The sequence below is a fragment of the Amyelois transitella genome, chromosome 6 (genome assembly GCF_032362555.1).
Source record: "Amyelois transitella isolate CPQ chromosome 6, ilAmyTran1.1, whole genome shotgun sequence".
Lineage (NCBI taxonomy): Eukaryota > Metazoa > Arthropoda > Insecta > Lepidoptera > Pyralidae > Amyelois > Amyelois transitella.
The window spans coordinates 2,624,536-2,643,244 of NC_083509.1; the positions used below are offsets into that span (position 1 = coordinate 2,624,536).

General features: G+C 43.7%; 1 protein-coding gene across 1 annotated transcript; it reads left to right on the forward strand.

Annotated features, from left to right (window-relative positions):
• Positions 1–302: 302 nt before the first annotated feature.
• Positions 303–16,971, forward strand: LOC106134578 (uncharacterized). Its single transcript, XM_013334666.2, has 7 exons — positions 303–604; positions 6,114–6,307; positions 12,262–12,418; positions 13,359–13,524; positions 13,895–14,082; positions 15,836–16,018; positions 16,786–16,971. Exons 1-7 carry the CDS (start codon positions 443–445, stop codon positions 16,969–16,971), a joined length of 1,236 nt encoding a protein of 411 aa, XP_013190120.2. The 5' UTR covers positions 303–442.
• The last annotated feature ends 1,738 nt before the right edge of the window (positions 16,972–18,709 follow it).

Sequence of the window (18,709 nt, forward strand, 5' to 3'; positions counted from 1 at the left end):
AGAAAGATGTTAATCTTTTACCTTATTAGAGTAAATCTAATTCAAAAGAAATTTATAGGCAATGAAGTAGCAAAATACATAATTAAAATTTATATTTATAAAGGTTACCATTTGGTTAGACATTTGTTATATAGATAATAGAAACAATGTGCGATGGCGTAAATACGTTCATTTTTTAAAAGTTTACAGAGTGGCATGATTACAGCCAATAAATTTGTAGATACCTACATTATATGCACTAAATAATAGTAAATGTGGAAGCATTTAGCTTATTACAGATAAAAAAATATTTTCAGCTGTTGCACTATTTTTTTTGATACGATAAAGACGGAGGAAATTTAAAAATAAAAAAGTGATGAATAATAAATTTAAAAAAAAATGCATTCTTAAGACTCTATAATGTGAAGTGATAAAATAAAAAAGAATAAATTCCAAATTTGAAATGGCTGCATGGGCGTGGTTGGCGGCATTGCTATGCGGCACACACGCTGTAGTGCTGCCCCCGCCGTGGGCGGATGTTAGGAAGAACCCGTGCGCTGCTCATCCAAGAGGTTGGCTGATGCTGTACTGGCCTTCGGATGGAAAATGCTACACTATATATAAGGTATGTAATGCTTTCGGTCTGTTTTCTTCCAGGACATTCCGGTTAACGCAAATTGTAAAATTCATTGACTTAAAAAAAATAATTCTATTACTCATATTTTCATTATATCCAGCTGACCATTACTACTTGCTCTGTCTGACCCGTAAGGATAAAGTCATGATTAGGTATATGTGTGTGTTGTAGAAAATACAATTTCAATCATATGACTACTAAGTATCCACTTTATTGCCTTTCTTGTGTGCTTTTAAAGAGCTTTCAGGTCAGAATATTTAGAGAAGAATCTCAAATAGCTACCGTACTAGTATCACGTAATATTCATTCGTTAAACTAAATTTAAACGTTTTGTCACCATTTTCCAAAAATACTTTTTTGAGACGTGACTTGAACGCATATTGTTATTAATGGTGTGAATTTTAGAAGATCACGTATTTTAACCGCCATCAAGTTTCGAACCTTCTTGGGGATAATTCTTTTTTTCATTAATATTCAAGAAAATATGTCAATACTTAAATTGAGTCCCTATTAAAAAGGGCAAAATAATTGAATTTATTTTGTTAAAGAAAAAAAAAAATACATTTCTTATTCGTTTAATCCAAAATGGTAAAACTTATTTTACTGTCACGTATTGAATGAAACTATTTATTTGCGAATTAGTTCTATTTTTGAAAAACATGAGGTACTGTTATTGTGTTTGTGCTAAGACCCATGTATGTGTCAATATTTTGTATTCAATTGGTACAATTTCTAGGTGGTAAAAATGCTGGCTTTAGGTAGTTGAAAGAAAAATCCTCACTTTAAAAAGTCAAGTTTAGAAATGAAATATTTCCGAATTCAAATTTAAACCCGTTCCAATTTACGCCGAGTGCATACTGAGCAAACACTAGCGCCATCTCGAACAATCTGTGTTCACGTTCCATTTGAGACGAGCTGACCCAAGACGCCCGCAATGTCCGGCGTGTGAACAAAACCTCTCTGAAGTGTTACCGTTGGAATATTGAGCACATAGATATAGAGTTATTTTCAAAATGGAATAATTATATCAACTTACTACCGCTTCCGAAGCGCGAGTGTAGAAGAAGCGACGGAACAAACTACATTGCAGCATTATCGGACGACGTCAATTTGCAAATATTCGTAGATGATAGATCTTAAATATAACCCATGGTGGACGAATGTACATATTCGTGTATTATTGAAGTTTAATAAATATGTATAAATTTATCCCTTACGGGATAGACAGGGCCCACGATTGTTACTCGCCGCCTGGTATTAAAAACCAAGGGCAAACAGTTATTATAAGAAAAGTACATGTATGGTTAATAAACATTTTTTGATAGCAAAGGTAAATTATCAAAAGGTGAGAGAAGATAAAAAATATCTTTCTATTCTTCCTCTTCAAAGAAGCATGGTCTGTAATTTGCAATTACTAAGTTATTTAACTTTAAGTATATTATTGAGTTACCAGGTCAACAATAGAATGGAAGAAGGTAAGATGATAGGATTTATTATGAGAACTCTAAGAACTTAATATAAAAAGATATTTAAACAATTTACATTATTGTAATAAAATTCTTATTCTCACGATGAACATTAATTATGCCGTGCTGTCCACACTTCACGTGAACTGTATTATATGTTTACGTATACATATTATATGTTTTGCAATAAGTTTAAAGGTTTTTTTTATTTGTTTATTTTCAGTAAAATCTGCTATCAATTTTTAATAAATATATTTTCATGCTGTCCCACAAAATAAATAAACCGTTTAGGAGAACCAAACTGCAAAGAATGCAATTTATATACATACATATCATCACGTCTATAATCCCTTGCGGGGTAGACAGAGCTAACAGTCTTGAAAAGACTGAAAGGCCACAATCAGCTGTTTGGCTTAATGATAGAATTTACACAGACAGTTATATTGTTATATCAGTTTTGTATATAATTATATACAAAACTGATATAACAATATAACTGCTGAGCGTGGCCTTTATGACTGTTTTTATGACTGTTGGCTCTGTGTGTCCCGCAAGGGATTATAGACGTGATGATATGTATGTATGTAAATTGCATTCTTTGCAGTTTGGTCCCCTCTCCTAAACGGTTTATTTATTTTGTGGGACAACATGACATAGACGTGATTATATGTTATGTTAATAATATGAACTTTCATATAACATAGCTTGTTATTAAAGTGCAGATCCGATGAAGATAACATTTTTATATTCGTCACTAGACAATTTGCTTTTGTAATCTTGTATGATTGTAATCTAACGAAGTCTATGAATATTTATGCTTATACAATCGGGCATTGTTCTTCTGGTAAGTTAGTCAGTCAGTAGGTCAGTATGTAATAGCAAGATCGATCGGTCACGGTCTTTCATAAGTAGAGAAATGCAACAAGACCGGTCGGACTGGAATTTCGGCAATAAACCACAATTTACTGTTCACATTGCACGAATTGATTAATTTTATGTTTATTGGTATTAATTTTCCGTGTGGTTCCCGGCACCAATGAGTGCCGTGTGGTTCTTGGCACCAATACAAAAAAGAATAGGACCACTCCATCTCTTTCCCATGGATGTCGTAAAAGGCGACTAAGGGCTAGGCTTACAAACTTGAGATTCTTTTTTTTAGGCGATGGGCTAGCAACCTGTCACTATTCGATACTCAATTCTATCTTAAAGCCAAATAGCTTTACCTAGAATTTAAAAGGCAACGTCAAAATAATTACTTATTTAAAATTTTAATTTAAATTTTTGATGGGATACTACATATGTTACATGTTTCTTTTCCAAGGTATAAAATTTATTTATTAAGTCATCGTAGAAAATGAAAATAATTATTTTAATTATTTTCTTTGTACACAATTTAACTGTAAATAATGCCGTTTATTTATTGAGGTAATTAAATAGGTTCAAGGTAATTTCAGAGCGCCGAGTAACTGGATCTCCGGCCGCAAAATACATAACTGTTTCATTCAATTAATCATACTTATTTTAAACATCAACTTATGAAGTGAAGATAGGTAAAATTACAAAGGTAATTTAAATGTTTAATCTTGCTCAGAGTTGTAATTAATTAATTATAATTTTGCTTAATCCAGAATGTTATATTAATTGGTTAATAAATAAGTTATAACAGTATTGTGCGGAAAAGTGGTTATCATTTAATGGGCCTTGAATTTTTTGATATATTAACTAGCATTTTTTTTTCATTATAAACTTTCATAAAAATCATGAATAAACTTGACCTGTTATCGCATAACATCTATTTATTTATCCGGTGTGAAGAATTATTTTATTACATACATACATACATACATATAATCACGTCTATATCCCTTGCGGGGTAGACAGAGCCAACAGTCCTGAGCGGACTGATAGGCCACGTTCAGCTATTTGGCTTTAAGATAGAATTGAGATTCGAATAGTGACAAGTTGCTAGCCTATCGCCTAAAAAAAGAATCTCAAGTTTGTAAGCCTATCCCTTAGTCGCCTTTTACGACATCCATGGTAAAGAGATGGAGTGGTCCTATTCTTTTTTGTATTGGTGCCGGGAACCACACGGTTATTTTATTAAGTCGTTCAATTCATCATGCTTCCTATCACACGACGTGTTATTATTAGACTTTGATATATCATTTTTCGCACACTTGTAGCTTTATTATTTTGTTACCTTAAGTATTATTAAACACTTATTTTTGCTCATTTTCCTACTAGCAGTACACCTTAGCGACTTGTAATAGTTTTGTAAATATTTTTACACTTAGCCACGCCTGTTTTAGGATTATATGATGTTTTAGGACTGGACCCCTTCTATCTGTGTGAACATTTTTTGTTTGTTATCTGTTCTGAGTGCTAAATAAATTAATTACCTAATAAATCTCTTTAAATATATCTATAATAAGATCCACGTATGAATACGCTAATTTTCTACAGAATTTGGTATAAGACCTGAGGCGGTTAGCAGACTTTCACTTCTAATGTAGCATGATACCTTTTCATAAAACTATTACGTGTCTATGCTTCAGTTTCTGTTATTAAGTTTCTGAGTAACATCGAACCAAATTTAAAAATTAACTACCTTGTCTTGTAGTTAATAATCTCTTATGTTGTACACATAATTATATACTTACATCTAAATTATAAAGCTGAAGAGTTTGTTTGTTTGTCTGAACGCGCCAATCTCAGGAACTACTGTTTCGAATTGAAAAATTATTTTTGTGTTGAATAGACCATTTATCGAGGAAGGCTTTAGGCTATATAACATCACGCTGCAACATTTAGGAGCGAAGAAATAATGGAAAATGTAAAAAAAAACGAGGAAAATTATTCATCCTTGAGGGCTTCAATGATGCCCAAAACAACTATTACACGCGGACGAAGTCGCTGGCACAGCTAGTATAACATATAGGTAAATTAGATCATGCTATTATCACTTATTAATCGGTCCTAAGCTTTCGAGCCTCTTGTTTCACATACAAAACATTCTCAATATTTTCTCTTTAAAATATTAGTTTGGAAATTTATAGCACGGAAAAGATGAGAGAGGGAGAGAGAGAGAATGAACTAGTGTAGAAGTATAGAGGGAAGTTTCGATTTGGCTCTACGTGACATCCTCCAAAGAGGAAGTTCGGACATAAACTTTAATGATATAACAGACTCGCTTGACGGTCGTGTTGAGGTTCACGCCAAGGGTCAAGTTATGTAACCAGCACTTGTGTTGAGGTTTGTTCATTCATTATACTACTTCTGTATAGCTAGTTAGTTGAAAAACATAAACGTGACCTATTTTTTATAACAATTTGTTTCTTAGATTGAAGCTTCCATCGGTTAAGAAATAAATTCCATTTTCTTTCGCTAACTTATTAATTGTTTATCTGGAAATTATGTTTATCTGTGATTTTAGGAAATTGTTCCTATCGTCAGCTAAGATTCTGGGGTCTGGGGAGCATGGGGTCCACTTTTCAATGTTTCTTCTCCACTCACTATAAATAAGTACCTACTTCAATTATAGACTATCGCATAGTCGATTCGCATCTCATTGGACATCGTAAGACGCGGCCAAAAGACAGTAACAAACTTAAATAGTGAATACTTGTATTTATCATCTCAAAACAACGAATAATGTAACCTAAATGATAAGAAAGTGAGTAAGTCAGACGCGTATTAGTTACAATGCTAACGACCATTTTTGCTTCAAAAACTCTGTGTTATAACAGGCAACATTGTGACAAGCACGGTGATTGGTCGGGCGCATCACGCAAGCGCCAGAAAGAGGAGACCTCCCGCGCGCTACCGCGACGATTTGTAAATGTTATATTTTTCTTTGTTATTATGTTTTAAGTTTATTGTTTTGTTTTGTTTATTGTTGTGTACGTTAATATATAAGTAAAACGCGAATACAGACTAAGTTAATCTATTTTATCACTTTTATTTTATCACTCACACAAAGAACCCAGCCGGCCACATCTTAAAGTGTTGAATTTAATTTCATCTCATTCCAGAAAGGTTACCCATGCCCGGAGACTCAAGAGCTCAGCCCAGGGCGATGGGGCGGCAGGACGGTAGCGGAATGCAAGTGTCCGCCGGGAACCGCCCAGCTACCTCACTCCACGACTTGTCACAAGCTGTTCGAACGAGGGCCGTGTCGGTCGGGGGAGTACTTCGCGCCAGTGGAGGAGTCCTTTAACAAGCGAGGGTAGGTGAGCATCTGTCTCCTTCTTCCTTCTGGCGTTAGTCCTTTAACAAGCGAGGGTAGGTGAGCATCTGTCTCCTTCTTCTTCCTTCTGGCGTTAGTCCTTTAACAAGCGAGGGTAGGTGAGCATCTGTCTCCTTCTTCCTTCTGGCGTTAGTCCTTTAACAAGCGAGGGTAGGTGAGCATCTGTCTCCTTCTTCCTCCTGGCGTTAGTCCTTTAACAAGCGAGGGTAGGTGAGCATCTGTCTCCTTCTTCCTTCTGGCGTTAGTCCTTTAACAAGCGAGGGTAGGTGAGCATCTGTCTCCTTCTTCTTCCTTCTGACGTTAGTCCTTTAACAAGCGAGGGTAGGTGAGCATCTGTCTCCTTCTTCCTTCTGGCGTTAGTCCTTTAACAAGCGAGGGTAGGTGAGCATCTGTCTCCTTCTTCTTCCTTCTGACGTTAGTCCTTTAACAAGCGAGGGTAGGTGAGCATCTGTCTCCTTCTTCCTTCTGGCGTTAGTCCTTTAACAAGCGAGGGTAGGTGAGCATCTGTCTCCTTCTTCCTTCTGGCGTTAGTCCTTTAACAAGCGAGGGTAGGTGAGCATCTGTCTCCTTCTTCTTCCTTCTGGCGTTAGTCCTTTAACAAGCGAGGGTAGGTGAGCATCTGTCTCCTTCTTCTTCCTTCTGGCGTTAGTCCTTTAACAAGCGAGGGTAGGTGAGCATCTGTCTCCTTCTTCTTCCTTCTGGCGTTAGTCCTTTAACAAGCGAGGGTAGGTGAGCATCTGTCTCCTTCTTCTTCCTTCTGGCGTTAGTCCTTTAACAAGCGAGGGTAGGTGAGCATCTGTCTCCTTCTTCTTCCTTCTGGCGTTAGTCCTTTAACAAGCGAGGGTAGGTGAGCATCTGTCTCCTTCTTCCTTCTGACGTTAGTCCTTTAACAAGCGAGGGTAGGTGAGCATCTGTCTCCTTCTTCCTTCTGGCGTTAGTCCTTTAACAAGCGAGGGTAGGTGAGCATCTGTCTCCTTCTTCCTTCTGGCGTTAGTCCTTTAACAAGCGAGGGTAGGTGAGCATCTGTCTCCTTCTTCTTCCTTCTGACGTTAGTCCTTTAACAAGCGAGGGTAGGTGAGCATCTGTCTCCTTCTTCTTCCTTCTGGCGTTAGTCCTTTAACAAGCGAGGGTAGGTGAGCATCTGTCTCCTTCTTCTTCCTTCTGGCGTTAGTCCTTTAACAAGCGAGGGTAGGTGAGCATCTGTCTCCTTCTTCTTCCTTCTGGCGTTAGTCCTTTAACAAGCGAGGGTAGGTGAGCATCTGTCTCCTTCTTCCTTCTGACGTTAGTCCTTTAACAAGCGAGGGTAGGTGAGCATCTGTCTCCTTCTTCTTCCTTCTGGCGTTAGTCCTTTAACAAGCGAGGGTAGGTGAGCATCTGTCTCCTTCTTCTTCCTTCTGGCGTTAGTCCTTTAACAAGCGAGGGTAGGTGAGCATCTGTCTCCTTCTTCCTTCTGGCGTTAGTCCTTTAACAAGCGAGGCTAGGTGAGCATCTGTCTCCTTCTTCCTTCTGACGTTAGTCCTTTAACAAGCGAGGGTAGGTGAGCATCTGTCTCCTTCTTCTTCCTTCTGGCGTTAGTCCTTTAACAAGCGAGGGTAGGTGAGCATCTGTCTCCTTCTTCCTTCTGACGTTAGTCCTTTAACAAGCGAGGGTAGGTGAGCATCTGTCTCCTCCTTCTTCCTTCTGACGTTAGTCCTTTAACAAGCGAGGGTAGGTGAGCATCTGTCTCCTTCTTCCTTCTGACGTTAGTCCTTTAACAAGCGAGGGTAGGTGAGCATCTGTCTCCTTCTTCTTCCTTCTGGCGTTAGTCCTTTAACAAGCGAGGGTAGGTGAGCATCTGTCTCCTCCTTCTTCCTTCTGACGTTAGTCCTTTAACAAGCGAGGGTAGGTGAGCATCTGTCTCCTTCTTCCTTCTGGCGTTAGTCCTTTAACAAGCGAGGGTAGGTGAGCATCTGTCTCCTTCTTCCTTCTGGCGTTAGTCCTTTAACAAGCGAGGGTAGGTGAGCATCTGTCTCCTTCTTCCTTCTGGCGTTAGTCCTTTAACAAGCGAGGGTAGGTGAGCATCTGTCTCCTTCTTCCTTCTGGCGTTAGTCCTTTAACAAGCGAGGCTAGGTGAGCATCTGTCTCCTTCTTCCTTCTGACGTTAGTCCTTTAACAAGCGAGGGTAGGTGAGCATCTGTCTCCTTCTTCTTCCTTCTGGCGTTAGTCCTTTAACAAGCGAGGGTAGGTGAGCATCTGTCTCCTTCTTCCTTCTGGCGTTAGTCCTTTAACAAGCGAGGGTAGGTGAGCATCTGTCTCCTTCTTCCTTCTGGCGTTAGTCCTTTAACAAGCGAGGCTAGGTGAGCATCTGTCTCCTTCTTCCTTCTGACGTTAGTCCTTTAACAAGCGAGGGTAGGTGAGCATCTGTCTCCTTCTTCTTCCTTCTGGCGTTAGTCCTTTAACAAGCGAGGGTAGGTGAGCATCTGTCTCCTTCTTCCTTCTGACGTTAGTCCTTTAACAAGCGAGGGTAGGTGAGCATCTGTCTCCTCCTTCTTCCTTCTGACGTTAGTCCTTTAACAAGCGAGGGTAGGTGAGCATCTGTCTCCTCCTTCTTCCTTCTGACGTTAGTCCTTTAACAAGCGAGGGTAGGTGAGCATCTGTCTCCTCCTTCTTCCTTCTGACGTTAGTCCTTTAACAAGCGAGGGTAGGTGAGCATCTGTCTCCTTCTTCCTTCTGACGTTAGTCCTTTAACAAGCGAGGGTAGGTGAGCATCTGTCTCCTTCTTCTTCCTTCTGGCGTTAGTCCTTTAACAAGCGAGGGTAGGTGAGCATCTGTCTCCTTCTTCCTTCTGGCGTTAGTCCTTTAACAAGCGAGGGTAGGTGAGCATCTGTCTCCTTCTTCCTTCTGGCGTTAGTCCTTTAACAAGCGAGGGTAGGTGAGCATCTGTCTCCTTCTTCCTTCTGGCGTTAGTCCTTTAACAAGCGAGGGTAGGTGAGCATCTGTCTCCTTCTTCCTTCTGGCGTTAGTCCTTTAACAAGCGAGGGTAGGTGAGCATCTGTCTCCTTCTTCCTTCTGGCGTTAGTCCTTTAACAAGCGAGGGTAGGTGAGCATCTGTCTCCTTCTTCCTTCTGGCGTTAGTCCTTTAACAAGCGAGGGTAGGTGAGCATCTGTCTCCTTCTTCCTTCTGGCGTTAGTCCTTTAACAAGCGAGGGTAGGTGAGCATCTGTCTCCTTCTTCCTTCTGGCGTTAGTCCTTTAACAAGCGAGGGTAGGTGAGCATCTGTCTCCTTCTTCCTTCTGGCGTTAGTCCTTTAACAAGCGAGGGTAGGTGAGCATCTGTCTCCTTCTTCCTTCTGGCGTTAGTCCTTTAACAAGCGAGGGTAGGTGAGCATCTGTCTCCTTCTTCCTTCTGACGTTAGTCCTTTAACAAGCGAGGGTAGGTGAGCATCTGTCTCCTTCTTCTTCCTTCTGGCGTTAGTCCTTTAACAAGCGAGGGTAGGTGAGCATCTGTCTCCTTCTTCCTTCTGGCGTTAGTCCTTTAACAAGCGAGGGTAGGTGAGCATCTGTCTCCTTCTTCCTTCTGGCGTTAGTCCTTTAACAAGCGAGGGTAGGTGAGCATCTGTCTCCTTCTTCCTTCTGGCGTTAGTCCTTTAACAAGCGAGGGTAGGTGAGCATCTGTCTCCTTCTTCCTTCTGGCGTTAGTCCTTTAACAAGCGAGGGTAGGTGAGCATCTGTCTCCTTCTTCCTTCTGGCGTTAGTCCTTTAACAAGCGAGGGTAGGTGAGCATCTGTCTCCTTCTTCCTTCTGGCGTTAGTCCTTTAACAAGCGAGGGTAGGTGAGCATCTGTCTCCTTCTTCCTTCTGGCGTTAGTCCTTTAACAAGCGAGGGTAGGTGAGCATCTGTCTCCTTCTTCCTTCTGGCGTTAGTCCTTTAACAAGCGAGGGTAGGTGAGCATCTGTCTCCTTCTTCCTTCTGGCGTTAGTCCTTTAACAAGCGAGGGTAGGTGAGCATCTGTCTCCTTCTTCCTTCTGGCGTTAGTCCTTTAACAAGCGAGGGTAGGTGAGCATCTGTCTCCTTCTTCTTCCTTCTGGCGTTAGTCCTTTAACAAGCGAGGGTAGGTGAGCATCTGTCTCCTTCTTCCTTCTGGCGTTAGTCCTTTAACAAGCGAGGGTAGGTGAGCATCTGTCTCCTTCTTCCTTCTGGCGTTAGTCCTTTAACAAGCGAGGGTAGGTGAGCATCTGTCTCCTTCTTCCTTCTGGCGTTAGTCCTTTAACAAGCGAGGGTAGGTGAGCATCTGTCTCCTTCTTCTTCCTTCTGGCGTTAGTCCTTTAACAAGCGAGGGTAGGTGAGCATCTGTCTCCTTCTTCTTCCTTCTGGCGTTAGTCCTTTAACAAGCGAGGGTAGGTGAGCATCTGTCTCCTTCTTCCTTCTGGCGTTAGTCCTTTAACAAGCGAGGGTAGGTGAGCATCTGTCTCCTCCTTCTTCCTTCTGGCGTTAGTCCTTTAACAAGCGAGGGTAGGTGAGCATCTGTCTCCTTCTTCTTCCTTCTGGCGTTAGTCCTTTAACAAGCGAGGGTAGGTGAGCATCTGTCTCCTTCTTCCTTCTGGCGTTAGTCCTTTAACAAGCGAGGGTAGGTGAGCATCTGTCTCCTCCTTCTTCCTTCTGGCGTTAGTCCTTTAACAAGCGAGGGTAGGTGAGCATCTGTCTCCTCCTTCTTCCTTCTGGCGTTAGTCCTTTAACAAGCGAGGGTAGGTGAGCATCTGTCTCCTTCTTCTTCCTTCTGGCGTTAGTCCTTTAACAAGCGAGGGTAGGTGAGCATCTGTCTCCTTCTTCCTTCTGGCGTTAGTCCTTTAACAAGCGAGGGTAGGTGAGCATCTGTCTCCTTCTTCCTTCTGGCGTTAGTCCTTTAACAAGCGAGGGTAGGTGAGCATCTGTCTCCTTCTCTTTCCTCCTGGCGTTAGTCCCGGTTACATCCTGTGTAGGGTTTCCACACGATGTTTTCACTAACCGTAAGAGCATTGGTTAGTACTTAAACTAATGTACAAAAAAGATAAGTCTTCGGTAAATGGCCGAGGTAGGATTTGAACTTGTACCTATCGACTTTCTCAATAGATAGTTATGTAAGCATCTGTGATGTAAATTATCCTTGGCCTTAAATCCGCAATGGATGTTAAATTAATTTTTACCAAGCAGGAGTTTGATCAATGTTTAGAAAATAAATTCTCACTTTTATCACCTTCATATGAATGTGCAGTTTTTATCATCAAAATGAGTAATTCAATTAAAAGTTCTGACCTTGTAACAATTGTCCACAACCAATAACTTTATATCCGTTCAAATGTCCAATACTGACTTAATGATTAGAGGTAAAACCCAATAACATTGTTTGCGAAACCATCTGATGATAAACCCTGTTTGGATTAGTATTCTGCAGTACATTGGCTTCATGGAACGAGTGTACGTTTGAGACCTTGCACTACTGTTGCAATCCCGGTATTAGGTCAGATTGTCTTAGTCGTTTCGTGTTTAATTCTATTGAGAAGATACTTAGGTTTTTTATTCGTAGAATGTAATGTATTTTATTTCGCTTAGAGGACATTTTAAAGGAAACGGTGAGGAGAAAACATCATCAGAAAACCTGAATATTCAGGCAACTCGATGTATAACTATGATGTCTTAACTGAACTAACTGACTTACCTGCACCTTATCCAAGAACTTGGTCACAGTTGCACATCGGGCTCCTCTCCAAAGAGGTGAGGACGCAATCGATACTATAATGTCAGGAGAAAGAAGAGATTATAGAATTTATGGGATACCAAGGTCTGTGTCTTTTTATTTTTAAACAAATGCTAAGGACTTTTTACAAATTTTTTGAATGGACTCTCTTATCCTCTTTTGCTTTCCACGGTGTCTTCAAAACTCATAAATTCTAAACCACAGTTATGTTTGTCTTCCAGTGAACGACAAGGAATGTGTATGAGACCCCAGCAATGTGCCGATGAAACATTGCTGTTCTGGCCGGCAGATGGTCGCTGTTACTTCCGCCTGTCCCAGGGCCCTTGTTACCCCGGGTCCATCCTGGACATCGGAGAAGACGGCTTGGCTAACTGCACGGTATGTGGGTTTCTTTGTACTATACTTATAATTCAAGTTCCGGTGTAATTAAGGCAGGGGTTGGTAAATGTACCTGGTTCCCATGACAGGGTCCTTGTTATCCACGGTTTCCCCTGGATGTCTTGGAAGACGGCTTAGTTAACTGGACAGTATGTATGCAAGCTCTGAAGTGTTACAAGTGCTTGTGTAGAAAAGTCTAGCTGTGCCCGCGACTTTGTCCGCGTGGAATAGTTATATTGGGCATCCTCGAAGCCCTCAAGGATGAATAAGGTCCCCCGTTTTTTTCATATTTTCCATTATTTCTTCGCTCCTTATAGTTGCAGCGTGATGTTATATAGCCTAAAACCTTCCTCAATAAATGGTCTATTCAACGCAAAAAGAATTTTTCAATTCGAACCAGAAGTTCCTGAGATTAGCGCGTTCAAACGTTTCAACTTTCCCAGTGTCCTCGCTATTCTGAGTCTGTTCTTAGTATCTTGGAAATTTAATTCACAAAAATTAGGGTATAATCCACAGACATACTTTGTTGGAAAGTATAATTAATACTACACAATAAGTGATAGTTTTCATACTCGTATGTGCGCACGACACCATGAAAAACCAAAGGTACACTATAATAAATACCTACTTTTGTTTTGCATTCATTATACCATGCTCGTGCTTGTGTTCTGTTTAAGAATTTTTATGTAGTGTAATAAGGACTCGTCATTAAAAATTTCCAAGACTTTAAAAAAATATTGAAATCATTGCTTAAAGGATGAAGGTGAAAGATGAGGATGCAACTGGGACTAACGCTAGAGTGATGTTGATGGAAAGCTATAATATTATTGAGCAATTACAAGTAATCCTACACTGAGTGTGCAATGCAAACATTTAGTCATTTTGGTATAAGCTTTACTATCGTCATTGCACATTGAAATCGAAATCTCTTGTTTTCCAGTGCTCATCAGATGGTCCCCACTTCTACCCAGCAGACGGTGGTTGCTACGCCCATTATACCAGAGGACCCTGTGATAGGGGGCAGCTGTTTCTGCCAGGGTCAAAGTGTGGCTGCGAGACCCATCTGCCACATTACCATAATGGCACTGGCGCTTGCTATGAGTTAGGTAAGTACCAATATTATGCGAAGGAAGTAGTGTGCATAAAACTTACCATTTTATTGAGGTAGCGTCTTTATTGGGTTTGGTTGTGTTATCCCTAATTTTATTTGTTAGTTTGGTATAGTTCCCAGCACTTTCCATATCTTTCCCGTCGGACGTCGTAAAAGGCGATAAGGGAAAGGCTAATAAACTTTGGATTCTTCTTGTAGGTGATGGGCTAGCAACCTGGTATTTGAGTCGAAATTCAGTTATTAAGTCATACAATTTGGATAATTGACACACATTCAAAATTGTTTTCCTACACTTCTCAATATTTTCCCTCACCGTAAGGTAATTTTTGACAAACTAATTAGACAATCTGCTAAAATAATTACAGATGGTATCGGCCCATGTCCCAAAGGCCATATCTTCTCTATCACCGAGGTGACGCCGCACGGCTCTCGTGCTGAATGCAAGTGCAAGTCCTTCCACGCCCGAGCAGCTGATGGGAACTGCTATAGACTGTATACCAGAGGACCTTGTGCCAGTGACGAGATGATATCTAGGGGAGGAAGGTGCACTAAGGTATTTATTTCATTCATGCTTGCCAGGGAGGTCGTGTTATTCTTTGTTAATTTATATCCGTACTGCCATTAGTTCATGCATAAATCACTTGTGGAGATGGTGTGCACTAGGGAGAATACAGCAGCATAGTACCATAGTAATTTTTTTGATTGTAATGGAACAGGTGGGGTATTATAAAGGCAGGTCAGAAACTAAGACTTGAACTAGTTAACGAAAAAGGGTTAGTTAACGCGGGTAGTTTAAAAATGGGATAACATTTCTAAAATACTTATAAACGTGCATGAAGAATTTATTTCAACAGATACTAATACTATTAATTCAGTGATGTTCGAGTATGTTCGAATTATAAAAATGGACTGACCATTATATTTTGAATGAATATAAAAATTCACGTTATTTATTTACATAATAACGTGTATTTTAACTAATTTATATTGATGTTAGATCTTGTCATCATCCCTATTCTTATGCAGATGTCACGATACTCATTGTAGTAATTCGCTTACCCTCCGGCTTATCGGCTCAGACACACACGCTCACTGTACCTTCCATCTTCTTCTTCTTCTTCTTAGCCTTCTTCTATCAGCATTCTGATGTAGGCCTCCTTCATCTCCTTCCATTCTTCTCTATTTTGGGCAGTAAGAGTCCAATTGCTGCCCGCCACCTGCTTGATGTCGTCTTTCCATCTCATTTGTGGCCTTCCCCTGGGTCGCTTTTGGTCCCAAGGTCTCCAGTCTAGCAATCTATTGCACCAAGATTCAGACTTCCTGGCAATATCACCAGCCCACTCCCACTTGAGCTTCGCAACTCTTCTGCCGACATCCGTGACTTTGCTGCGCCGTCTTAGGTCCTTATTGGTCACACGGTCTTTCAGACAGACGCCTACAATTTTCCGCTCCATATGCCTTTGTGCCACCCCAAGCGTGTGTATCACTTCTTGGGTAGTCACCCAGGTTTCGGCGCCATATGTCAGGACGGGTAGTATGCACTGGTCGAAAATTTGGGCTTTTTGTCGTGACGTCAGGTTCATGTTAAAAACATATTCAAGCTTGGAGTAGGCTGCCCACCCCAGTCTTATTCGTCTGTCGATTTCGTTACACTGGTTCTCTTTGCCTATTTTAATTTCTTGACCCAAGTACACATACTTTTGGACTTGCTCAATTTCTGTCCCTCCTACTTCAATCCTGATGTTGTTTTGTTGTTCGGATGTCATAACTTTGGTCTTATCGAGGTTCATCTCCAGTCCTACTCGTAATGATGTGTTGTGTAGGTCCTCGATCATCTCTTGTAGTTCAGTAGGGTTGTCAGCAAATAAGACTATGTCGTCCGTGAATCGAAGGTTGGTTAAACGTGCACCTGATATGAAAATACCTCGTTTTTTCGTGCGTACCTTCCATCATGAGCTGCAAATTCTATCATGGTGGCATGTGTGTTAGAGACGACACAATACTTCCTTCTCTTTCACTCTTATACATATGCACACACACTACACTCATGATCCCTCGTGTTAGGGTCAGCGCAGACAGAGAGGAATGATCCTCGCGGGCATTTTCTTTACGGATCGCGTATGTTCTAGCTCAACGCCGCGCGGTGATTCCCGCGTAATTTCGAGGACGCGCGAGCATTTTTTGTCAGATTCAAGCATTTATGCACTTTATTTCAACTGTTTTAAAGTTGATTTTCAAGTGTGTTAATAAAATCCTCTCCGCTGCGCTCCTTTCTGCCTGCGCTGAGCCATACGGTTTCGTGCCAGTTGCCGTGTTCCCGCGGGCGGCTGTACGTGCCGGAGCGCCGGCGCTGCTTCCGGCCCGGCGCGCCGGAGCCGTGCCCGCGCGGGGAGGTGGTCGCCTTCGACTTCGAAGCCCGGCCCGCGCTGGACGGACTCAGCCACAACGGGGTCTGCGCCTGTGGGAGCGGCGCTTGCACGAGGAAGGAGGTAAGGAATATGACAGCTGTCGCTCTTTGATTTCGGTCTTGGACTCAACCACTTGGTTTGATACCAGATTGAAAATGGTTGGTGCCTTTGGGAGAAATATTGATACAAGAAAATAAAACGAGGATCACAGGACAGTTATTAAGATATCAGTACTTAATACTGTAACCGCACGAATAATTTCAGCTATTTTTTGTTTCAAGAAACATAAACAAACGTCCATTTACGATTTCATTGTTTCATATAGGACTTAATAAAACCACATTAAGATTCAGTTGCGTGATGACGCCATCACAAACTGTTGATAGTGACATTGACAATCATAGATAATTAATCATATGACACATTCATCAAGTCTTTTTGAATCTCAATCGTGTCATTTAACCTAACAGCTGAACATGGGTTATCAGTAAAGATCGGAATAGGTAGATTGAGTTAGGGTCAATGAACTGAAACTTATATATTAATATGGACATGCCTCCGTCCGGGATTGCGGGATTTGTAAATTATTAAGATTTTTTCCGGAATTTTTACAAGTGGGATGAAGAATATATTAGTGGTAGCTGGTTTCCCCCGACTTCGTTCACGTAAATTCTAGTCCTATGTTACCCGCGGACAATGTAGTTTACTGTAAGTGGAATCCCGGAAAAGAGGCTTATCCATGTTAATGCTTTCTATGGTAATTCATGATGCAAGTACATAAAACCAATCTACCTATTCCGATCTCTGGTTATCAGTAACGCGGGACAGACGTGCTTGTATTCCCGCAGGTGGACGCGTGTTCGTCCCGCGCGGGGTCGGCGGTGTACGGCGGCGCGTGCCACACGCTGTACACGCAGGGCCCGTGCCCGCACAATTCGTGGCTGGCGCGCGAGCGGGCCGGCCCGGTCGCGTGCCGCTGCCGGCCCGGCACCGCGCCGCCCGACTGCAGGGAGGGAGTTGATACCACGTCATGATGTAATTTGACCGGTCGCGGGCCGCTGCCGGCCCGGCACCGCGCCGCCCGACTGCAGGGAGGGAGTTGATACCACGTCATGATGTAATTTGACCGGTCGCGGGCCGCTGCCGGCCCGGCACCGCGCCGCCCGACTGCAGGGAGGGAGTTGATACCACGTCATGATGTAATTTGACCGGTCGCGGGCCGCTGCCGGCCCGGCACCGCGCCGCCCGACTGCAGGGAGGGAGTTGATACCACGTCGTGATGTAATTTGACCGGTCGCGTGCCGCTGCCGGCCCGGCACCGCGCCGCCCGACTGCAGGGAGGGAGTTGATACCACGTCGTGATGTAATTTGACCGGTCGCGTGCCGCTGCCGGCCCGGCACCGCGCCGCCCGACTGCAGGGAGGGAGTTGATACCACGTCATGATGTAATTTGACCGGTCGCGGGCCGCTGCCGGCCCGGCACCGCGCCGCCCGACTGCAGGGAGGGAGTTGATACCACGTCGTGATGTAATTTGACCGGTCGCGGGCCGCTGCCGGCCCGGCACCGCGCCGCCCGACTGCAGGGAGGGAGTTGATACCACGTCATGATGTAATTTGACCGGTCGCGGGCCGCTGCCGGCCCGGCACCGCGCCGCCCGACTGCAGGGAGGGAGTTGATACCACGTCATGATGTAATTTGACCGGTCGCGGGCCGCTGCCGGCCCGGCACCGCGCCGCCCGACTGCAGGGAGGGAGTTGATACCACGTCATGATGTAATTTGACCGGTCGCGGGCCGCTGCCGGCCCGGCACCGCGCCGCCCGACTGCAGGGAGGGAGTTGATACCACGTCGTGATGTAATTTGACCGGTCGCGTGCCGCTGCCGGCCCGGCACCGCGCCGCCCGACTGCAGGGAGGGAGTTGATACCACGTCGTGATGTAATTTGACCGGTCGCGTGCCGCTGCCGGCCCGGCACCGCGCCGCCCGACTGCAGGGAGGGAGTTGATACCACGTCATGATGTAATTTGACCGGTCGCGTGCCGCTGCCGGCCCGGCACCGCGCCGCCCGACTGCAGGGAGGGAGTTGATACCACGTCATGATGTAATTTGACCGGTCGCGTGCCGCTGCCGGCCCGGCACCGCGCCGCCCGACTGCAGGGAGGGAGTTGATACCACGTCATGATGTAATTTGACCGGTCGCGTGCCGCTGCCGGCCCGGCACCGCGCCGCCCGACTGCAGGGAGGGAGTTGATACCACGTCGTGATGTAATTTGACCGGTCGCGTGCCGCTGCCGGCCCGGCACCGCGCCGCCCGACTGCAGGGAGGTGATACCACGTCGTGATGTAATTTGACCGGTCGCGTGCCGCTGCCGGCCCGGCACCGCGCCGCCCGACTGCAGGGAGGTGATACCACGTCGTGATGTAATTTGACCGGTCGCGTGCCGCTGCCGGCCCGGCACCGCGCCGCCCGACTGCAGGGAGGGAGTTGATACCACGTCATGATGTAATTTGACCGGTCGCGTGCCGCTGCCGGCCCGGCACCGCGCCGCCCGACTGCAGGGTGATACCACGTCGTGATGTAATTTGACCGGTCGCGTGCCGCTGCCGGCCCGGCACCGCGCCGCCCGGCTGCAGGGAGTTGATACCACGTCGTGATGTAATATGACCGGTCGCGTGCCGCTGCCGGCCCGGCTCCGCGCCGCCCGGCTGCAGGGAGAACTCGTGAGGAGTTGATACCAAGTCATGATGTAATTTGACTGCGAATTTTGATGA

Coding starts and splice junctions, on each gene's coding strand:
- LOC106134578 (XM_013334666.2), top strand. CDS start 443: ATGGCTGCATGGGCGTGGTTGGCGGCATTGCTATGCGGCACACACGCT. Junction 12,419..13,358: donor ACGGCTTGGCTAACTGCACG/GTATGTGGGTTT, acceptor CTTGTTTTCCAG/TGCTCATCAGATGGTCCCCA. Junction 13,525..13,894: donor TGGCGCTTGCTATGAGTTAG/GTAAGTACCAAT, acceptor AAATAATTACAG/ATGGTATCGGCCCATGTCCC.